At 41.9% G+C, this 21,918-nt stretch overlaps 1 protein-coding gene across 1 annotated transcript; it reads left to right on the plus strand.

Annotated features, from left to right (window-relative positions):
* The first annotated feature begins 661 nt into the window (after window positions 1-661).
* On the plus strand, window positions 662-21,731 carry LOC133650066 (semaphorin-6D-like). Its single transcript, XM_062046865.1, has 22 exons — window positions 662-807; window positions 7,214-7,273; window positions 9,258-9,418; window positions 9,484-9,589; window positions 9,821-9,878; window positions 14,104-14,160; window positions 15,408-15,509; window positions 15,575-15,665; window positions 15,748-15,870; window positions 15,947-16,035; window positions 16,106-16,195; window positions 16,344-16,471; window positions 16,573-16,704; window positions 16,789-16,944; window positions 17,287-17,460; window positions 17,530-17,670; window positions 18,099-18,176; window positions 19,555-19,610; window positions 19,681-19,734; window positions 19,853-20,103; window positions 20,177-20,311; window positions 20,587-21,731. The coding sequence occupies exons 3-22, from the start codon at window positions 9,304-9,306 to the stop codon at window positions 21,436-21,438; spliced, it is 2,988 nt and encodes a 995-aa protein (XP_061902849.1). The 5' UTR covers window positions 662-807; window positions 7,214-7,273; window positions 9,258-9,303; the 3' UTR covers window positions 21,439-21,731.
* The last annotated feature ends 187 nt before the right edge of the window (window positions 21,732-21,918 follow it).

The raw sequence follows: 21,918 nt of genomic DNA on the forward strand, positions 1-21,918 counted from the left end.
AAAGTATGTAAAATAAATAAATAATAATATACGTGTGTAGAATAAATACACAAAAATAATAATATAAGTGTGTAAAATAAATACACATAAATAATAATATAAGTGTGTAAAATAAATACACATAAATAATAATATAAGTGTGTAGAATAAATACACATAAATAATAACATAAGTGTGTAAAATAAATGCACATAAATAATATTAAAGTATGTAAAATAAATAAATAATAATATAAGTGTGTAGAATAAATACACAAAAATAATAATATAAGTGTGTAAAATAAATACACATAAATAATAATATAAGTGTGTAGAATAAATACACATAAATAATAATATAAGTGTGTAAAATAAATACACATAAATAATAATATAAGTGTGTAAAATAAATACACATAAATAATAATATAAGTGTGTAAAATAAATACACATAAATAATAATATAAGTGTGTAGAATAAATAAACATAAATAATAATGTTAGTGTGTAGAAGAAATACACATAAATAATATTAAAGTATGTAAAATAAATAAATAATAATATAAGTGTGTAGAAATAATATTACAAGTATGTAAAATAAATAATAATAAAAGTGTGTAAAATAAAGAAATAGTAGACGCTTGTTGCGAAAGCTCTGTGCTGATTGGCTGCAATAAAGAGGGCGTGACCTGCAGACGCCGGGCTGGTCATTGTGTGCGCGAGCAGCACGACGTCTTCCTTCCTTCCTTCTTCTTCTCCTGCGCTCTTCGCGGACGTCAAAGAAGACTTCCGTCTCATGCCGCCGTCAGCGCGGACGTGCACGCGCATAGGTGAGTACCTGACCGGTGCGCGCGCGCGCGCGCGTGTGTGTGTGTGTGTGTCGATTGGAGCCTCCAAATGTCGGCGTCGCCAATCAGCTGTCAATCAAACGCTCCGGCCCCTCCCCCACCGGAGAGGTGAGGCTGACGTCATCAGTCATTTGTTGATGAGGAAGGAGTCAGAGGTCACTTCCTGTCTGCGCGGCGTGACCCCGCCCCCCTGGAATATAAAACGTTATGCTAAATAGCGGCCGAAGGGGCGGGGCTTCCCGTAGTACTATATGCAGTACTGTGTGTAAGAGGAAGTGCCTGTCAAAATAAAAGCGGGCGTTTTTGAAGACAGGAAGTAGTTTCCTTTGTGCGAAAAGAGTTTTAATCTCGTCCGCTTTTGGGGATTAAATCCCCCAAAATGAGGGCGCCCCCCCCCCCCGACCAACGTGTGGGCGTGGCCTAGCAAGGAAGTCCTTGTTTCCTTCCTCGCTGAGCGCTGATTGGTCGAGGACATAATCTCGTTGATACGCTAATTAGCTTAAGTGCTAACCCCCCCCCTCCTCCTCAAACCATCAATTCTACTTCCTGTTGTCGCTGCCTCTCTTTGCTGATGGACTTTCTCCTCGCCATCGTAAACTTCCTCTGACAACAAGCCCCGCCCCCTCACGCCCGAGTGGTTTCCGGGCAGCTTTTTCCGGAGCTTTCCTTCCTAATTCCCGCGCTTGATCCCTTAAAAGCGGCTCAGCGGCGAGCGAGCGCGGATTTATTCAAAACCCACCTGGACGGCCGCCCCGCCCCCTTTTGTGGCTCCGCCCTCTCCAAGTTGGGTGCTAGCCGCGGCACATTCGTTAGCATTCGGATACTAGCATGCTAGCTTTTTGGCTAATTTTGCAGGTAACTATTTTGTTACATGACAAATGCTACCTGTTAGCATGCTAACTTTTTTTTTTTAGCTAATTTTGTATGTATGCACCTTTTTGAAAGTGTGTATACCATATTTTTGTACTTGATGCGTGCTAACGTTAGCATGCTTTTTCAAGTCCACAAATATATGTTGGTACTTACAGTTAGCATTTTAGCATTCTAATATGAGTACGCTAGCTTTTTTCAAACTAATGTTGTAGGTATACACCAACCATATTTGGATACTGGATGCAAGTTAACGTTAGCATGCTAGCAGAGTGCTGTATTTTGGTACTTGACACAAGTAACTGTTAGCATTTTACCATGCTAACATTAGCATGCTATTTATTTATTTATTTTTAGCTAATTTAACAGGTATACACTTCAGTGTATACATAAGTGTGTATACATATTTTGGTAGTTGATGTGTGCTAACGTTAGCATGCTAGCGTTTTAAACACATTTTTCAGGTACACACGTAAGAGTAATATATGTTGATACTTACAGTTGGCATTTTAGCATTCTAATATGAGTGTGTTAGCTTTTTTTTAAGCTAAATGTGTAGGTATACACCAACCATATTTTGGTACTTGATGCATGCTAACGTTAGCATGCTAGCGTTTTAAACACATTTTTCAGGTACACACCTAAGAGTAATGTATGTTGATACCTACAGTTGGCACTTTAGCATTCTAATATGAGTATACTAGCTTTTATAAAGCTAATTTTGAACGTATACACCAACCATATTTTGGTACTTGACGCATGCTAGCATTTTAAACACAGTTTTCAGCGTAATAAATTTAGGTATATATAATATTTTAGCACGCTCTATGTTTTAGCTAATTTAACAGGTATACACCTCGGTGTCATTTATTTGGAGTATTTCACCATGCTAACTGTAAGCATGTTATTGTTATCATGTTTGCATAGTACTGTTAGCATGCTAGCGTTTTTTTTTTGGTGGTATTTTTGCAGGTATACGCCTCAGTGTCAAATATTTATTGCTTGACAAATGATACCTGTTAGCATGCTAACATTGCTAAGCAAGGTTTTTTTTTTGGTGCTAACTTTGTATGTAAGCACCTTAGTTATAGTTTAGTCCTTGATGCATGCTAACATTAGCATGCGAGCATGAAAAAAAACAGAGTACTATATTTTGGTACTTGACACATGTTACAGTTAGCATTTTACCATGCTAACATTAGCATGTACATTTTTTTTTAAACTAATTCAACAGGTATACACCTCCGTATCATATATTTTGTTATTTCACTAATGCTAACTGTAAGCATGTTATTGTTAGCATGGTAGCTTTTTTTTCTTTTTTTTTAGCTAAGTTAGCTCATATTTTTGTTACTTAATGCTATCTGGCCATTGTGCTAACTGTTAGCATCTTCAGCATTCACACAATATTTCTACCCAAGTCGCATTTTTGTGCTCGGTGTCGTCGTCGTGCGTCAGTAGGTAAGTAGGTCGGCGGCTGTGCTTTTATTTTGAAAAGGAGAACAAAGCGGAACTTTTGTTCCTGATGTGGCGCTCAGTTGGTCTTTGTCATGGCGGCGTGAGGAGGCGGAGCTTCCTGGAGCAACAGGAAGTGAACCCTGAAACCTTTCTGGGCCTCAAAGAAGCTCAAATCTCAGACATTGCCGACGGAAGATTAGTGATTAGTGTGTGTGTGTGTGTGTGTGTGTGTGTGTGTGTGTGTGTTGTGTGTGTGTGTGTGGTGTGTGTGTGTGTGTGTGTGTGTGTGTGTGTGTGTGTGTGTCTCAGGGGTCCTGCTGTGCCGTCAAATCACCGCTAATCGGATCCTGTTTAGATGTTTTAGCGTCTCATCTGTCATGTTTCCTTCCCAGCATGCTAGGCGGGGTGTGTGTGTGTGTGTGTGTGTGTGTGTGTGTGTGTGTGTGTGTGTGTGTGTGTGTGTGTGTGTGTGTGTGTGTGTGTGTGTGTGTGTGTGTGTGTGTGTGTGTGTGTGATGATGTTCACCTGTCCTCAGGTGTGTTTGAGTCCTGTCAGTCAAGGGGCAAGTGCACCCCCCCACCCATGTGTCATGTGACCTGAGTGAGCGCGAGCAGATGGCGGCTGCTGGTTAGTCCTGCTAGCGGATCAAAGGAGCTTTCAGAGATTTAAGATGTGAACGCTTAAGTGGGTGAGATTCTATCATAAACAAACATAAATACATCATATAAGTGTGTAAAATAAATAATAATATAAGTGTGTAGAATAAATAAACATAAATAATAATATAAGTGTGTAGAATAAATACACATAAATAATAATATAAGTGTGTAAAATAAACATAAATAATAATATAAGTGTGTAGAATAAATAAACATAAATAATAATATAAGTGTGTAAAATAAACATAAATAATAATATAAGTGTGTATAATAAACATAAATAATAATATAAGTGTGTAGAATAAATAAACATATATAATAATATAAGTGTGTATAATAAATAAACATATATAATAATATAAGTGTGTATAATAAACATAAATAATAATATAAGTGTGTAGAATAAATAAACATATATGATAATATAAGTGTGTAGAATAAATAAACATATAATAATATAAGTGTGTAGAATAAATAAACATATATGATAATATAAGTGTGTAGAATAAATAAACATATATAATAATATAAGTGTGTAGAATAAATAAACATATATAATAATATAAGTGTGTAGAATAAATAAACATATATGATAATATAAGTGTGTATAATAAATCAACATAAATAATAATATAAGTGTGTAGAATAAATAAACATATATGATAATATAAGTGTGTAGAATAAATAAACATATATAATAATATAAGTGTGTAGAATAAATAAACATATATAATAATATAAGTGTGTACAATAAATAAACATATATGATAATATAAGTGTGTAGAATAAATAAACATATATAATAATATAAGTGTGTAGAATATATAAACATATATGATAATATAAGTGTGTATAATAAATCAACATAAATATTAATATAAGTGTGTAGAATAAATAAACATATATAATAATATAAGTGTGTATAATAAATCAACATAAATAATAATATAAGTGTGTAGAATAAATAAACATATATAATAATATAAGTGTGTATAATAAATCAACATAAATAATAATATAAGTGTGTAGAATAAATAAACATATATAATAATATAAGTGTGTATAATAAATCAACATAAATAATAATATAAGTGTGTAGAATAAATAAACATATATAATAATATAAGTGTGTATAATAAATCAACATAAATAATAATATAAGTGTGTAGAATAAATAAACATATATAATAATATAAGTGTGTATAATAAACATAAATAATAATATAAGTGTGTAGAATAAATAAACATATATAATAATATAAGTGTGTAGAATAAATAAACATATATGATAATATAAGTGTGTAGAATAAATAAACATATATAATAATATAAGTGTGTAGAATAAATAAACATATATGATAATATAAGTGTGTAGAATAAATAAACATATATAATAATATAAGTGTGTAGAATAAATAAACATATATAATAATATAAGTGTGTAGAATAAATAAACATATATAATAATATAAGTGTGTAGAATAAATAAACATATATAATAATATAAGTGTGTAGAATAAATAAACATATATGATAATATAAGTGTGTAGAATAAATAAACATATATAATAATATAAGTGTGTAGAATAAATAAACATATATAATAATATAAGTGTGTAGAATAAATAAACATATATGATAATATAAGTGTGTAGAATAAATAAACATATATAATAAGATAAGTGTGTAGAATATATAAACATATATGATAATATAAGTGTGTTTAAAAAATCAACATAAATAATAATATAAGTGTGTAGAATAAATAAACATATATAATAATATAAGTGTGTATAATAAATCAACATAAATAATATAAGTGTGTAGAATAAATAAACATATATAATAATATAAGTGTGTATAATAAATCAACATAAATAATAATATAAGTGTGTAGAATAAATAAACATATATAATAATATAAGTGTGTATAATAAATCAACATAAATAATAATATAAGTGTGTAGAATAAATAAACATATATAATAATATAAGTGTGTATAATAAATCAACATAAATAATAATATAAGTGTGTAGAATAAATAAACATATATAATAATATAAGTGTGTATAATAAATCAACATAAATAATAGTTGTTCTAACAGGTCAAACGAGTTAACAGATGGATTTCTATTCATATGATGATGATGTCATGAAATTCATATGATGATGTCATGAAATTCACATGATGGCGATGTCATGACATTCATATGACGATGATGTCATGACATTCATATGACGATGATGTCATGACATTCATATGATGGTGATGTCATGACATTCATATGATGGTGATGTCATGACATTCATATGACAATGATGTCATGACATTCATATGATGATGATGTCACGATATCATCATCATATGAATGTCATGACATTCATACGACGATGATGTCATGACATTCATATGACGATGATGTCATGACATTCATATGATGATGATGTCATGACATTCATATGATGATGATGTCATGACATTCATATGATGGGGATGTCATGACATTCATATGATGGTGATGTCATGACATTCATATGACGATGATGTCATGACATTCATACGGCAATGATGTCATGACATTCATATGATGATGATGTCGTGACATTCATATGATGATGATGTCATGACATTCATATGACAATGATGTCATGACATTCCTACGACGAGGATGTCATGACATTCATATGATGATGATGTCACGACATCATCATCATATGAATGACATTCATACGACGATGATGTCATGACATTCATATGACGATGATGTCATGACATTCATATGATGATGATGATGATGTCATGACATTCATATGATGATGATGATGTCATGACATTCATATGACAATGATGCGATGCCATTCATATAATGATGATGTCATGACATTCATATGACGATGACGTCATGACATTCATATGAAGATGATGTCATGACATTCATATGACAATGATGTCATGACATTCATATGAAGATGATGTCATGGCATTCATATGAAGATTATGTCATGACATTCATATGACAATGATGTCATGGCATTCATATGAAGATTATGTCGTGACATTCATATGAAGATGATGTCATGACATTCATATGATGATGATGTCATGGCATTCATATGACGATGATGTCATGACATTCATATGATGATGATGTCATGACATTCATATGAAGATGATGTCATGACATTCATATGATGATGATGATGATGATGTCATGACAAGGAGCAGGAACATTAGATTTGAAACAACATTGGCGTTACTATGGTGACAGGACACGTCACGTGATCACTCAGCAAAAAGATGGGCCTTCGTCATGACGATGACGATGATGATGATGATGACAAACTGCACTGTGGTTACCATGGAGACATTGTTGATGAATTGAAGGTTTGTGTGTTGCAGCTCCACTGAGGGGGTCAACCCCCACCTGCCACCGTCCTCGCCACTTCCTGTCAGCTGACGGTGAGTCCAGAACATCCTAATAATAATAATAATAATAATGATAATAATAATAATAATAAAATGTGTCATAGGTCATGTTTGTGGAGGAGTTGAGTTGATCAACATAACGGCAGCATGGTGGTTCCCAGGGATTCAGGATAATAATGATAATGATAGTAGTCATAATAATGATAGTAGTCATAATAATGAAAATAATAATAATAATGATAGTAGTCATAATAATGATAATAATAATGATAGTAGTCATAATAATGATAGTAGTCATAATAATGAAAATAATAATGATTGTAGTCATAATATTGATAATAATAATGATAACAATAGTAATAATAATGGAAACAATAATATAACAACAATGTTGATAATAATAATAATATGTGGTCGTGGGTTTGAATCCTCGGCCCTGCAATGAGGTGGCTACTTGTCCAGGGTGTACCCCGCCTTCCGCCCGATTAGGGATGATGTTTGATAAGAAATTATCGAGTTCGAGCCCATTATCGAATCCTCTTATCGAACCGATTCCTTATCGATTCACTTATCGAATCCAGATAGGTTGTTGCATATGGAAAAAAACACAATATTTGGTTCAACAAAAGCTCACTTTTATTTTATAAGAAAAAAATAAAATAAAATAAATAAATACATATTGACTGTTGTTACCCAAAGTATATTAAGTGGGATTTTTCAGAAAACCAAATATATACAGTAACACAAAAACAAGCTGTCTCTGTGATCACTATAGGTGTATAAATAATAATATAGTGTTAAATAAAATCAGTCCCTTGGGCACAAAACTGAAAATAATACAGCTCTCCTTAAAGTGCACTTCTGCTGCTATTGGAACATACTAACTACACACACAGGCAGACAGCTAACAAACAATCCTAGACGTCTAATAAAGTTCCAAAGCAGATTAATCCATTTAGGCTCTTTATTGTTGTTGATCTTGCTTTGTCTTTTCCTATCTTTACTTTTGTCTTGCACTGGACTATTATTTTATATAATATATATTATTTATATTTGGTACACACACACACTAAGTCCACATTCCAGACTGGTGTCCATGTTCCTGGCGTGGTACACACACACTAAGTCCACGTTCCAGACTGGTGTCCATGTTCCTGGCGTGGTACACACACACTAAGTCCACGTTCCAGACTGGTGTCCATGTTCCTGGCGTGGTACACACACACTAAGTCCACGTTCCAGACTGGTGTCCATGTTCCTGGCGTGGTACACACACACTAAGTCCACGTTCCAGACTGGTGTCCATGTTCCTGGTGTAGTACAAACACACCAAGTCCACGTTCCAGACTGGTGTCCATGTTCCTGGCGTGGTACACACACACTAAGTCCACGTTCCAGACTGGTGTCCATGTTCCTGGCGTGGTACACACACACTAAGTCCACGTTCCAGACAGGTGTCCATGTTCCTGGCGTGGTACACACACACTAAGTCCACGTTCCAGACTGGTGTCCATGTTACTGGCGTGGTACACACACACTAAGTCCACGTTCCAGACTGGTGTCCATGTTCCTGGCGTGGTAGACACACACTAAGTCCACGTTCCAGACTGGTGTCCATGTTCCTGGCGTGGCGCACACACACTAAGTCCACGTTCCAGACTGGTGTCCATGTTCCTGGCGTGGCACACACACACTAAGTCCACGTTCCAGACTGGTGTCCATGTTCCTGGCGTGGTACACACACACTAAGTCCACGTTCTAGACTGGTGTCCATGTTCCTGGCGTGGTACACACACACTAAGTCCACGTTCCAGACTGGTGTCCATGTTCCTGGCGTGGTACACACACACTAAGTCCACGTTCTAGACTGGTGTCCATGTTCCTGGCGTGGTACACACACACTAAGTCCACATTCCAGACTGGTGTCCATGTTCCTGGCGTGGTACACACACACTAAGTCCATGTTCCTGGCGTGGTACACACACACTAAGTCCATGCTCCTTGTCTCCTCGCCTAGCCGACGCCCACTATGACCCGCTGAGGCCCGCCCCCTCTCCTGCAAGATGGCTGCCGGGCGGCCAACGTGGACGCTGACCTTGCTGCTGCTGGCCTCCTGGTGTTCCTGCCTGGACTCTTTCCCGGCGGACCTGCAGCCAATCAGCGTGGTGGAGCGGGAGCGTGAGTAGGTGGGTGTGTGGGCGTGTCCCCGCTGTCTGCTCACTCACTGTGTCGTCTCGCCGCAGAGTCGCGTCACTACGCCGCCTTCAGAGCAGCGCTGGACAACCACACTCTCACTCTGGACTTCCAGGCCATGTTGCGTGTCAACCACGTGCTCTTCATCACTGCCAGGTGCACACACACACACACACACACACACACACACACACACACACACACACACACACACACACACACACACACACACACACACACACACACACACACACACACACACACACACACACACACACACACAGGGACAAGGTAGTGAATGTGTGTGTGTGTGTGTGTGTGTGTGTGTGTGTGTGTGTGTGTGTGTGTGTGTGTGTGTGTGTGTGTGTGTGTGTGTGTGTGTATCAGGGATCAGGTGTTTGCAGTCAACTTGAGCACAGCAGCAGAGAACTTCATCCCTCAACTGGTGAGTCACTTCCTTCTTCTTCTTCTTCTTCTTCTTGTTCTTCTTCTTCTTCTTCTTCTTCTTCTTCTTCTTCTTCTTCTTCTTCTTCTTCACTTTACTCCACAACTCTACTCTGCCAGACTGCTACTACTACTAGTATACTAGTACTGTAGTAGTAGCAGTATACTAGTACTATAGTAGTAGTAGTAGTATAGTAGTACTGTAGTAGTAGTAGAAGTAGTAGTAGTAGAATAAGTAGTATAGTAGTAGTAGTAGAAGTAGTAGTAGTAGTATAGTAGAAGTAGTAGTATAGTAGTAGTAGTAGAAGTAGTAGTAGTAAAAGTAGTATAGTAGTAGTAGAAGTATAGTAGAAGTAGTATAGTACTAGTAGTAGTATAGGAGAAGTAGTAGTAGTATAATAGTAGTAGCATAGTAGTAGTAGTAGTAGTAGTATAGTACTAGTAGTAGTATAGGAGAAGTAGTAGTAGTATAGTAGTAGTAGTAGTATAGTAGTACTAGTAGTAGTAGTAGTAGTATAGTAGTAGTATAAGTAGTTGCCATAGTAATAGTAGTAGCAGTCTGGTAATAGTAGTAGTAGTAGTAGCAGTCTGGTAGTAGTAGTAGCAGTCTGGTAATAGTAGTAGTAGCAGTCTGGTAGTAGTAGTAGTAGCAGTCTGGTAATAGTAGTAGTAGCAGTCTGGTAATAGTAGTAGTAGCAGTCTGGTAGTAGTAGTAGTAGCAGTCTGGTAATAGTAGTAGTAGCAGTCTGGTAATAGTAGTAGTAGCAGCCTGGTAATAGTAGTAGTAGCAGTCTGGTAGTAGTAGTAGTAGCAGTCTGGTAATAGTAGTAGTAGCAGTCTGGTAATAGTAGTAGTAGCAGTCTGGTAATAGTAGGAGTAGCAGTCTGGTAATAGTAGTAGTAGTAGTCTGGTAATAGTAGTAGTAGCAGTCTGGTAATAGTAGTAGTAGCAGTCTGGTAATAGTAGTAGTATTAGTCTGGTAATAGTAGTAGTAGCAGTCTGGTAATAGTAGTAGTAGTAGTCTGGTAATAGTAGTAGTAGTAGTAGTCTGGTAATAGTAGTAGTAGCAGTCTGGTAATAGTAGTAGTAGCAGTCTGGTAGTAGTAGTAGTAGCAGTCTGGTAATAGTAGTAGTAGCAGTCTGGTAATAGTAGTAGTAGCAGTCTGGTAATAGTAGTAGTAGTAGTCTGGTAATAGTAGTAGTAGCAGTCTAGTAATAGTAGTAGTAGCAGTCTGGTAATAGTAGTAGTAGCAGTCTGGTAATAGTAGTAGTAGTAGTCTGGTAATAGTAGTAGTAGTAGCAGTCTGGTAATAGTAGTAGTAGTAGTAGTCTGGTAATAGTAGTAGTAGCAGTCTGGTAATAGTCTTAGTAGTAGTAGTCTGGTAATAGTTGTAGCAGTCTGGTAATAGTAGTAGTAGTAGTAGTAGTCTGGTAATAGTTGTAGCAGTCTGGTAATAGTAGTAGTAGTAGCAGTCTGGTAATAGTAGTAGTAGCAGTCTGGTAATAGTAGTAGTAGTAGTCTGGCAATAGTAGTAGTAGTAGCAGTCTGGTAATAGTAGTAGTAGCAGTCTGGTAATAGTAGTAGTAGTAGCAGTCTGGTAATAGTAGTAGTAGCAGCAGTCTGGTAATAGTAGTAGTAGTAGCAGTCTGGTAATAGTCTTAGTAGTAGCAGTCTGGTAATAGTAGTAGTAGTAGTAGTAGTCTGGTAATAGTTGTAGCAGTCTGGTAATAGTAGTAGTAGTAGCAGTCTGGTAATAGTAGTAGTAGCAGTCTGGTAATAGTAGTAGTATAGTCTGGCAATAGTAGTAGTAGTAGCAGTCTGGTAATAGTAGTAGTAGCAGTCTGGTAATAGTAGTAGTAGTAGCAGTCTGGTAATAGTAGTAGTAGCAGCAGTCTGGTAATAGTAGTAGTAGTAGCAGTCTGGTAATAGTCTTAGTAGTAGCAGTCTGGTAATAGTAGTAGTAGTAGCAGTCTGGTAATAGTCTTAGTAGTAGTAGTCTGGTAATAGTAGTAGTAGTAGCAGCAGTCTGGTAATAGTAGTAGTAGCAGTCTGGTAATAGTAGTAGTAGTAGCAATCTGGTAATAGTAGTAGTAGTAGCAGTCTGGTAATAGTCTTAGTAGTAGTAGTCTGGTAATAGTAGTAGTAGTAGCAGGCTGGTAATAGTCTTAGTAGTAGTAGTCTGGTAATAGTAGTAGTAGTAGTAGCAGTCTGGTAATAGTCTTAGTAGCAATCTGGTAATAGTAGTAGTAGTAGCAGTCTGGTAATAGTCTTAGTAGTAGTAGTCTGGTAATAGTAGTAGTAGCAGTCTGGTAATGGTAATAGTAGTAGTAGCAGTCTGGTAATAGTAGTAGTAGCAGTCTGGTAATAGTAGTAGTAGTAGCAGTATGGTAATAGTAGTAGTAGCAATCTGGTAATAGTAGTAGTAGTAGCAGTCTGGTAATAGTCTTAGTAGTAGTAGTCTGGTAATAGTAGTAGTAGCAGTCTGGTAATGGTAATAGTAGTAGTAGCAGTCTGGTAATGGTAATAGTAGTAGTAGCAGTCTGGTAATAGTAGTAGTAGCAGTCTGGTAATAGTAGTAGTAGTAGCAGTCTGGTAATAGTAGTAACAGTCTGGTAATAGTAGTAGTAGTAGTAGTAGTCTGGTAATAGTAGTAGTAACAGTCTGGTAATAGTAGTAGTAGTAGCAGCCTGGTAATAGTAGTAGTAGCAGTCTGGTAATAGTAGTAGCAGTCTGGTAATAGTAGTAGTAGCAGTCTGGTAATAGTAGTAGTAGTAGCAGTCTGGTAATAGTAGTAGTAGTAGCAGTCTGGTAATAGTAGTAGTAGCAGTCTGGTAAAAGTATTAGTAGTAGTAGTCTGGTAATAGTAGTAGTAGCAGTCTGGTAATAGTCTTAGTAGTAGTAGTCTGGTAATAGTAGTAGTAGCAGTCTGGTAATAGTAGTAGTAGTAGTAGTAGTCTGGTAATAGTTGTAGCAGTCTGGTAATAGTAGTAGTAGCAGTCTGGTAATAGTAGTAGTAGCAGTCTGGTAATAGTAGTAGTAGTAGTCTGGCAATAGTAGTAGTAGTAGCAGTCTGGTAATAGTAGTAGTAGCAGTCTGGTAATAGTAGTAGTAGTAGCAGTCTGGTAATAGTAGTAGTAGCAGCAGTCTGGTAATAGTAGTAGTAGTAGCAGTCTGGTAATAGTCTTAGTAGTAGCAGTCTGGTAATAGTAGTAGTAGTAGCAGTCTGGTAATAGTCTTAGTAGTAGTAGTCTGGTAATAGTAGTAGTAGTAGCAGTCTGGTAATAGTAGTAGTAGCAGTCTGGTAATAGTAGTAGTAGTAGCAATCTGGTAATAGTAGTAGTAGTAGCAGTCTGGTAATAGTCTTAGTAGTAGTAGTCTGGTAATAGTAGTAGTAGTAGCAGGCTGGTAATAGTCTTAGTAGTAGTAGTCTGGTAATAGTAGTAGTAGTAGTAGCAGTCTGTTAATAGTCTTAGTAGCAATCTGGTAATAGTAGTAGTAGTAGCAGTCTGGTAATAGTCTTAGTAGTAGTAGTCTGGTAATAGTAGTAGTAGCAGTCTGGTAATGGTAATAGTAGTAGTAGCAGTCTGGTAATAGTAGTAGTAGCAGTCTGGTAATAGTAGTAGTAGTAGCAGTATGGTAATAGTAGTCGTAGCAATCTGGTAATAGTAGTAGTAGTAGCAGTCTGGTAATAGTCTTAGTAGTAGTAGTCTGGTAATAGTAGTAGTAGCAGTCTGGTAATGGTAATAGTAGTAGTAGCAGTCTGGTAATAGTAGTAGTAGCAGTCTGGTAATAGTAGTAGTAGTAGCAGTCTGGTAATAGTAGTAACAGTCTGGTAATAGTAGTAGTAGTAGTAGTAGTCTGGTAATAGTAGTAGTAACAGTCTGGTAATAGTAGTAGTAGTAGCAGCCTGGTAATAGTAGTAGTAGCAGTCTGGTAATAGTAGTAGTAGTAGTCTGGTAATAGTAGTAGCAGTCTGGTAATAGTAGTAGTAGTAGCAGTCTGTTAATAGTAGTAGTAGTAGTCGTATTAACCGTAGTAGTAGTCGTAGTAACGTAGTAGTAGTAGTAGTAGTAGTAGTGGTAGTGGTAGTGTAGCTTTCTTCCCTGCGTCGACGCAGACAACATGACCAGCAAACTGTGGACTACTTCCTTCCAAGAGCGTGTTGAGAAGTGGACTGCTGAAGTACTTCCTGTTCCTATGAAGACATAATGACTATTTGTTTCAGACGCTGACGTGGCGTTCCAAAGATGTCAGCAAGTGTGCGGTCCGGGGAAAGAACAGCGTGAGTTAGCAGACCTAGTCTTCTAGTCGACCTACCGGTAGTCTTCTAGCAGACCTAGTCTTCCAGCAGACCTAGTCTTCTAGCAGACCTAGTCTTCCAGCAGACCTAGTCTTCTTGTAGACCTAGTCTTCTAGCAGACCTAGTCTTCTAGTAGACCTAGTCTTCTAGCAGACCTAGTCTTCCAGCAGACCTAGTCTTCTAGCAGACCTAGTCTTCCAGCAGACCTAGTCTTCTTGTAGACCTAGTCTTCTAGCAGACCTAGTCTTCTAGTAGACCTAGTCTTCTAGCAGACCTAGTCTTCCAGCAGACCTAGTCTTCTAGCAGACCTAGTCTTCCAGCAGACCTAGTCTTCTTGTAGACCTAGTCTTCTAGCAGACCTAGTCTTCTAGTAGACCTAGTCTTCTAGCAGACCTAGTCTTCCAGCAGACCTAGTCTTCTAGCAGACCTAGTCTTCCAGCAGACCTAGTCTTCTTGTAGACCTAGTCTTCTAGCAGACCTAGTCTTCTAGTAGACCTAGTCTTCTTGTAGACCTAGTCTTCTAGTAGACATAGTCTTCTAGTAGACCTAGTCTTCTTGTAGACCTAGTCTTCTAGTAGACATAGTCTTCTAGTAGACCTAGTCTTCTTGTAGACCTAGTCTTCTAGTAGACGTAGTCTTCTAGTAGACCTAGTCTTCTGGGAGACCTAGTCTTCTAGTAGACCTAGTCTTCTAGCAGACCTAGTCTTCTAGTAGACCTAGTCTTCTAGTAGATCTAGTCTTCTAGCAGACCTAGTCTTCTAGTAGACCTAGTCTTCTGGGAGACCTAGTCTTCTAGCAGACCTAGTCTTCTAGTAGACCTAGTCTTCTAGCAGACCTAGTCTTCTAGTAGACCTAGTCTTCTAGTAGACCTAGTCTTCTTGTAGACCTAGTCTTCTAGTAGACGTAGTCTTCTAGTAGACCTAGTCTTCTGGGAGACGTAGTCTTCTAGTAGACCTAGTCTTCTGGGAGACCTAGTCTTCTAGTAGACCTAGTCTTCTAGCAGACCTAGTCTTCTAGTAGACCTAGTCTTCTAGTAGATCTAGTCTTCTAGCAGACCTAGTCTTCTAGTAGACCTAGTCTTCTGGGAGACCTAGTCTTCTAGTAGACCTAGTCTTCTGGGAGACCTAGTCTTCTAGTAGACCTAGTCTTCTAGTAGACCTAGTCTTCTAGCAGACCTAGTCTTCCTGCCATGAGTGTTTCTCATGCTGAACGTGACTCCATTGGTTTAGGACGAGTGTTTCAACTACGTCAAAGTTCTGGTGGCCCGAGACGATGAGACCCTGTTTGCCTGCGGGACCAACGCCTTCAACCCCACCTGTCGGAACTACAAGGTGAGCAAAACCTCTGACCTTCTTGATGTGACCGGACAGACACTTCACTCTTTTTTTGGTGACAGATGACCACGCTGGAGCAGGTGGGACCGGACCTGGTGGGCCAGGCTCGTTGTCCTTTCGAGTCGGGTCAGTCCATCGCGGGACTGTTTGCTGGTGAAGTCGCTCGCAGAAGAAGATTATTTTATCACTGCCGCTCTTTTGTCGTGCCAAACTGATCATGTGACCTTTGCAATAGGCGGAGACTTCTACTCGGCCACCATGACCGACTTCCTTGCCAGTGACGCCGTGATCTACCGGAGCCTCGGAGACGGGCGGCCCGTCTTGAGGACTGTCAAGTACGACTCCAAGTGGCTCCGAGGTGGGTCACATGACACGGGGATTGGTTTTGAAGATGCCTCCCACTTAAAAATACCAACCCTGATGGGTTCCCACAGAGCCGCACTTTCTGCACGCCATTGACTACGGAAGCTACGTCTACTTCTTCCTGCGTGAGATAGCAGTGGAGTACACCACCTTGGGGAAGGTACGCGGGCGCTGTCATTAGTATGCAAAGATGGCAATCCAATTGGGACCGGACTCTTGTCTGTCGGCAGGTTGTGTTTTCTCGGGTGGCGCGAGTGTGTAAGAATGATAATGGCGGCTCTCCAAGAGTTCTGGACAAGTACTGGACTTCCTTTCTGAAGGTGACCCCTACATCTCTTACTGTCAGTCTGTTAATACAAAGGGAAGTGGGATGAGCCTCGAGGGGAAGTGAGGCAGGACACATGACTGTAGTCACTTTTTAAAAATAAAAAGACCTGTTGTTCCACCCACCTTTTGGTTTTGGCGCAGGCCCGTCTGAACTGTTCGGTTCCGGGAGATTCTTTCTTCTATTTTGACGCGCTGCAGTCAATCACCAATGTGCTGCAGATCAACGGCAGGCCCACCGTGGTCGGTGTCTTCACCACGCAGGCCAACAGGTTAGTGACAAAGAGAGAACTGGCAGTTTGATGTTGATGCTCGCCTGCTAATATTTGGTGCTAGCAAGGTGTTGAAAACGTTGTCGCTTGCGTGTCGGCAGCATCCCCGGCTCTGCAGTTTGTGCGTTCTACATGGATGACATTGAGAAGGTGTTCAACGGAAGGTTCAAAGAGCAGCGGAACAGCGACTCATCGTGGACTCCAGTACCTGATGAGCAGGTTCCCAAACCCAGGTGAGAGCTTACAGAGTCAACTCTTTCCTACTGCTGGAGGTCACAGTATCGCTTAACGCCGCACATTCTCTAAACGTGTCGCAGACCCGGGTCGTGTGCTGGCGACGGCCCGGCCGCCGACTTCAAGTCTTCCGTTCAGTTCCCGGACGAGACGCTGATGTTTATCAAGTCGTACCCTCTGATGGACGAAGCTGTTCCCTCCGTCAACCACCGGCCTTTTTTCACCAGGACGTCCGACAGGTAGTCGAGGTCTTCTAGTCTGGGACTTCTGTTGTCTACTTGCATCGTAAACAAAATGGCAGTTGCATAACTGCGTACTAAAAAGATGAAGTGGACTGTTCAGTAATACCTAATAGCATTCTGGAGTTGGAAGGAGGCTTGGCTCCCAAATCTTGCACCTTGTTGTCCTATCACATCCTCATTCATCAGTGATGGCTTATTCATGCCTTTAATTTGAAATCCTTCACCTTCCCCCGCACCGACCATCGGTAGGCTCGGACAAAGGAAGACAAGGCATTAGATTGTTTGCCGTTAGTAGACTCTAAACAGGACAAACTGGACATCGTGTTGTCTTCCTCGCAGGTTCAAGCTGACCCAGATTGTGGTGGATGTGGCAGCCGGCCCCAACAAGGATTGGACCGTCATGTTCCTAGGCTCGGACGAGGGGAGAGTCCTGAAGGTTTTGACCGGCATGCTTCCCAATGACACTATTGGGTCCAAACTTCTGGAGGACATAGACGCCTATGATCCGTCTAGGTAAAAAGCTTCTTTTGTCCCGAAGGTATCCCATTGTAGTACTTGTATTTACCTGTCGCCTACCTGCAGGTGTGATATTCAGGACCAACAAGACAGGAAGGTTCTGGGCCTGGAGCTGGACAAGGACCATCACGCCTTGTTTGTGGCCTTCAGCAGCTGTGTCATCCGAGTGCCGCTTAGCCGCTGCAGCAGACATGGTGCCTGCAAAAAGTACGAATCAAACACATAAGGCCACAGTCCCTATCCTGTCCGTACCCAGTCCGCGTCAAGTGCGTATACCGCCTGCATTCAGTCCGTATCCAATCCACCTTCAGTTTGTATCTAATCTGCATCCAGTTTGTATCCAGTCGGTGTTTAGTCCTTATGCTGTCCGTGTTCGGTTCATATCAAGTCCACATTCAGTCTGTATCCTGGCCAGGTTCCGTCCATATCCTGTCTGCATACAGTCCATATCCGGTCTACGATCAGGTCATATCTAGTCTGCGTTCAGCCTACGTGGAAGCTGAGAATCAATGAAAAACTCTTCTCTCAGCGCAGTCATTTCAAATTAAAAGCCTTTTTATAGCTACTAGTTGTCATGTAAACAATGGTAAACAGTGCATGGAGATTTTCACAATAACGTGTCTTCTTTCTTGCAGGGCATGTTTGTCCTCTCATGACCCGTACTGCATCTGGCTGCGCACGGGGAGCTGCACTAACATGGCACCAGGTTTCAAGTACGGGTCACTTCCTGTCTCTTTCCTTGAAACGTATCAATCTTTTTGGTTTGTTGGAGTTGACGTTCAGAACTTCATGGTTTGCCGTCCATTTAGACTTGGAGCTTCTTTTACTTTTCAATTTTCGGTGTGATTTCGGTCCTTGAGGGTGCATGGGAGTTTGCCCAACCAGTCTACATGTGCTTTGTGGACTTGGAGAAGGCATTCGACCGTGTCCCTCGGGAAGTCCTGTGGGGAGTGCTCAGAGAGTATGGGGTATCGGACTGTCTGATTGTGGGGGTCCGCTCCCTGTATGATCAGTGTCAGAGCTTGGTCCACATTGCCGGCGGTAAGTCGGACACGTTTCCAGTGAGGGTTGGACTCTGCCAAGGCTGCCCTTTGTCACCCATTCTGTTCTGAACTTTTATGGACAGAATTTCTAGGCGCAGTCAGGGCGTTGAGGGGATCTGGTTTGGTGGCTGCAGGATTAGGTCTCTGCTTTTTGCAGATGATGTGGTCCTGATGGCTTCATCTGGCCAGGATCTTCAGCTCTCGCTGGATCGGTTCGCAGCCGAGTGTGAAGCGACTGGGATGATAATCAGCACCTCCAAGTCCGAGTCCATGGTTCTCGCCCGGAAAAGGGTGGAGTGCCATCTCCGGGTTGCGGAGGAGACCCTGCCCCAAGTGGAGGAGTTCAAGTACCTCGGAGTCTTGTTCACGAGTGAGGGAAGAGTGGATCATGAGATCGACAGGATCTCGGATCGGTGTGGCATCTTCAGTATCGATCCGTTGTGGTGAAAAAGGAGCTGAGCTGGAAAGCAAAGCTCTCAATTTACCGGTCGATCTACGTTCCCATCCTCACCTATGGTCATGAGCTTTGGGTTATGACCGAAAGGACAAGATCACGGGTACAAGCGGCCGAAATGAGTTTCCTCCGCCGGGTGGCGGGGCTCTCCCTTAGAGATAGGGTGAGAAGCTCTGTCATCCGGAAGGAGCTCAAAGTAAAGCCGCTGCTCCTCCACATGGAGAGGAGCCAGATGAGGTGGTTCGGGAACCTGGTCAGGATGCCACCCGAACGCCTCCCTAGGGAGGTGTTTAGGGCACGTCCGACCGGTAGGAGGCCACAGGGAAGACCCAGGACACGTTGGGAAGACTATGTCTCCCGGCTGGCCTGGGAACGCCTCGGGATCCCCCGGGAAGAGCCGGACGAAGTGGCTGGGGAGAGGGAAGTCTGGGCTTCCCTGCTTAGGCTGCTGCCCCCGCAACCCGACCTCGGATAGGCGGAAGAAGATTGATGGATGGATTTTCGGTGTGATGATCATCTGAGGTCTCATCATCCGTGTGGGCGTTAAGCTCTGAAAAATACTTCTGCTGACACGTCACCTCCCCCTCACTGCAGGGCGGGGTTCGAACAAGACATCGGGGGCGACCACTCAACTGCTGCCGGCTGTAACGGTGAGACGCGCCATGGCTATTGCCATGACGACGAGTGCACAACTTCAAAGTCTCCTTTGTGGTTTTGCAGCTGACATCTTGGAGAACTCGCGTGACCAGGAGTCACCCGCTGACTCCGCATACGGTAAGGCCTGCCACCGGTTGATGCCACCAGCGCCACTGCATGCACACACAACCTTCAGTATCCAGGATGGATACAGTAGCACTTCCTCACCAGCAGGCGTCTTGGGTGTGTCTTGCAGGGGTCCAGCGTCTTCCTGACGTGGACCAGCACTCAGCCGCTCACGTTCATTACACGCTGCTGCTCGCCTGCGCGCTGCTAGCCTTCTTCTTGGGCGCCATCTTGTCTGCCTTCCTGGCGTCGTGTTACTGCGACCGCAGCTCCAACCACCGCAAGAGGAAGTTGTCTAAGGACCCTGAAGTGGCGCTGCCACCTGCCCTGTCTCTGCACTCTCTCGCCAAGCTGAACAGCCTCCTGGATGGACAGCACGAGGTACATGTTTCCTGGGGGGTGTATCAATACAGGAAGTGAGCTTTTATTTTCACAGAGCGTTTGTCACCCTCAGGACGAGAAGACAGACATGTCCACCTGTCCAAAGGCGTACACCTCCTTCATCCCCGGCGCAGGCACAGAGTCGCACCTTTTCATCGCTGCGCACCACAACCTTCCTCTGGGAGAAGCTCGACTCAGCCTTTGCCAGGTACCGCCCACTACCTTGTCCGACATTAAGTACTGGGATTTTTGAACAATTTGTGGGAACACTTTGAGGAAGGTTCATTTCTGTTCTCCGTGCACAAAGAAAGGTCCATCGGGTGAGTTTGCCGTGGAAGAACTAGACGAGGTTCGACCTCACACTTTCAGAAGAGTGGACGGTGTTCTCCAAAGACATTTTCACTCCCTACGACTGTCCCAATGTGTTTACCGCTCAGAACCTGAACCCAGGTCTAGTGGTCTCTAACTTGTGTTCCGTCTTAGGAGGACGGTGAGATGTCGGGTCTTCCCACGCCAGACGCCAGCCCAGAATTCCCAAAGCCGATGAGCAAGGATGGACGGCAACATCCCTATGAGGCTACAGACGCCATCGAGGCGGTTTCGGGGAAGTCTCAACCCACCTTCCCCCTCTCCAGGCGCCACGGCAACAGCCGTAGCGAGGACCACAAGGTTTGGCGCGATGAGCGTGCCACAGGGGACTTTCATCACTGCCACGAGTCCTGCACCCCGGCACCGGTCAACGTGTCGGCGCTGGACGAACTGCTCAAGCACATCCAAGAGGTCAGCGCCTCAGGAAGTGGAGGCATCAAAGTCTTGACGTCCGCGTCCTCTTCCTCAGCAGAGCATCATCATCGCCAAGGCAACCAGCACCACGACAGCGGCCAACATCACCTGCAGGGAATCCCTAAGACGGAACCAACTTCATACCCCGGCGCCCCCGCGCTACTCTGGGAAAGGCCGGATATGCCTAGTCCAAACTCCGCCAAGGCTGCGGCGGGGATCCCGTCCTCGCGGGTCATCCTAGAGATGCCCGCACACTTGCAGCGGCATGCCCTCATCAAGATGGGCAGCGGCCTACCGCGTCACCACAGCTTCAACCAGCGTGCGGCGCCACCCTTCCTGGCCAGGATGAACACCAACAGTAGCAGCAACGGGCCGCCCGCCGCCAGCGCCTGTCTGACGCGGCAACACAGCTACAGTGAAGGACCGCATGCCCGACGGGCGGCCATTGTGCGGCGAACGGTGTCTCTGAAACCCAAAGTCCCACCCAAACCTTTGTTCCTTCCCAACGTGGCCACATCCGCGCTCTACGAGGCGCCAAAGGACCACTACTGAGGCGGAGCGAGAGCAGAGCTCAAGAAGAAGAAAAGAGAGCGTCTTCTTTGGGCATCATTATGATCGGGACGCAGACAACGGTAGCATTGAGAGATAGCCCCTCCCACTTTGCATCACATGACCCTCAGGCTGAGGTACCTCTCACCAGAACCTTTTGTACCATATTGGTATGTGTCACCCGACTAAGGGGGCGGGGCTTCTTGCAAGAGCAATAACACAGGCTAACAGACGAGGTTAGCATGTGGCTAGGAACTTTCCCACTTTTGGATCTGGATTTTAAATAAAGTTTTCAAACCAAAAAAAAGGCAGTTTTTTAATTGAGGCCTTTTAACTGAAATCCTGACCAGGAAAATGAACGACCTCAGAGTCCTTTCAGGTTTGTACCGCAACTCTGCTAACAGAAAGTGAAAGTATTTTCTGTTTGCGCTCATTCAAGGGTCGAGAGCTTTAGGGGCCATTTTGAACTTTTATCTTTAAGAA

The sequence above is a fragment of the Entelurus aequoreus genome, linkage group LG05 (assembly GCF_033978785.1).
Source record: "Entelurus aequoreus isolate RoL-2023_Sb linkage group LG05, RoL_Eaeq_v1.1, whole genome shotgun sequence".
NCBI classification, from domain to species: Eukaryota; Metazoa; Chordata; class Actinopteri; order Syngnathiformes; family Syngnathidae; genus Entelurus; species Entelurus aequoreus.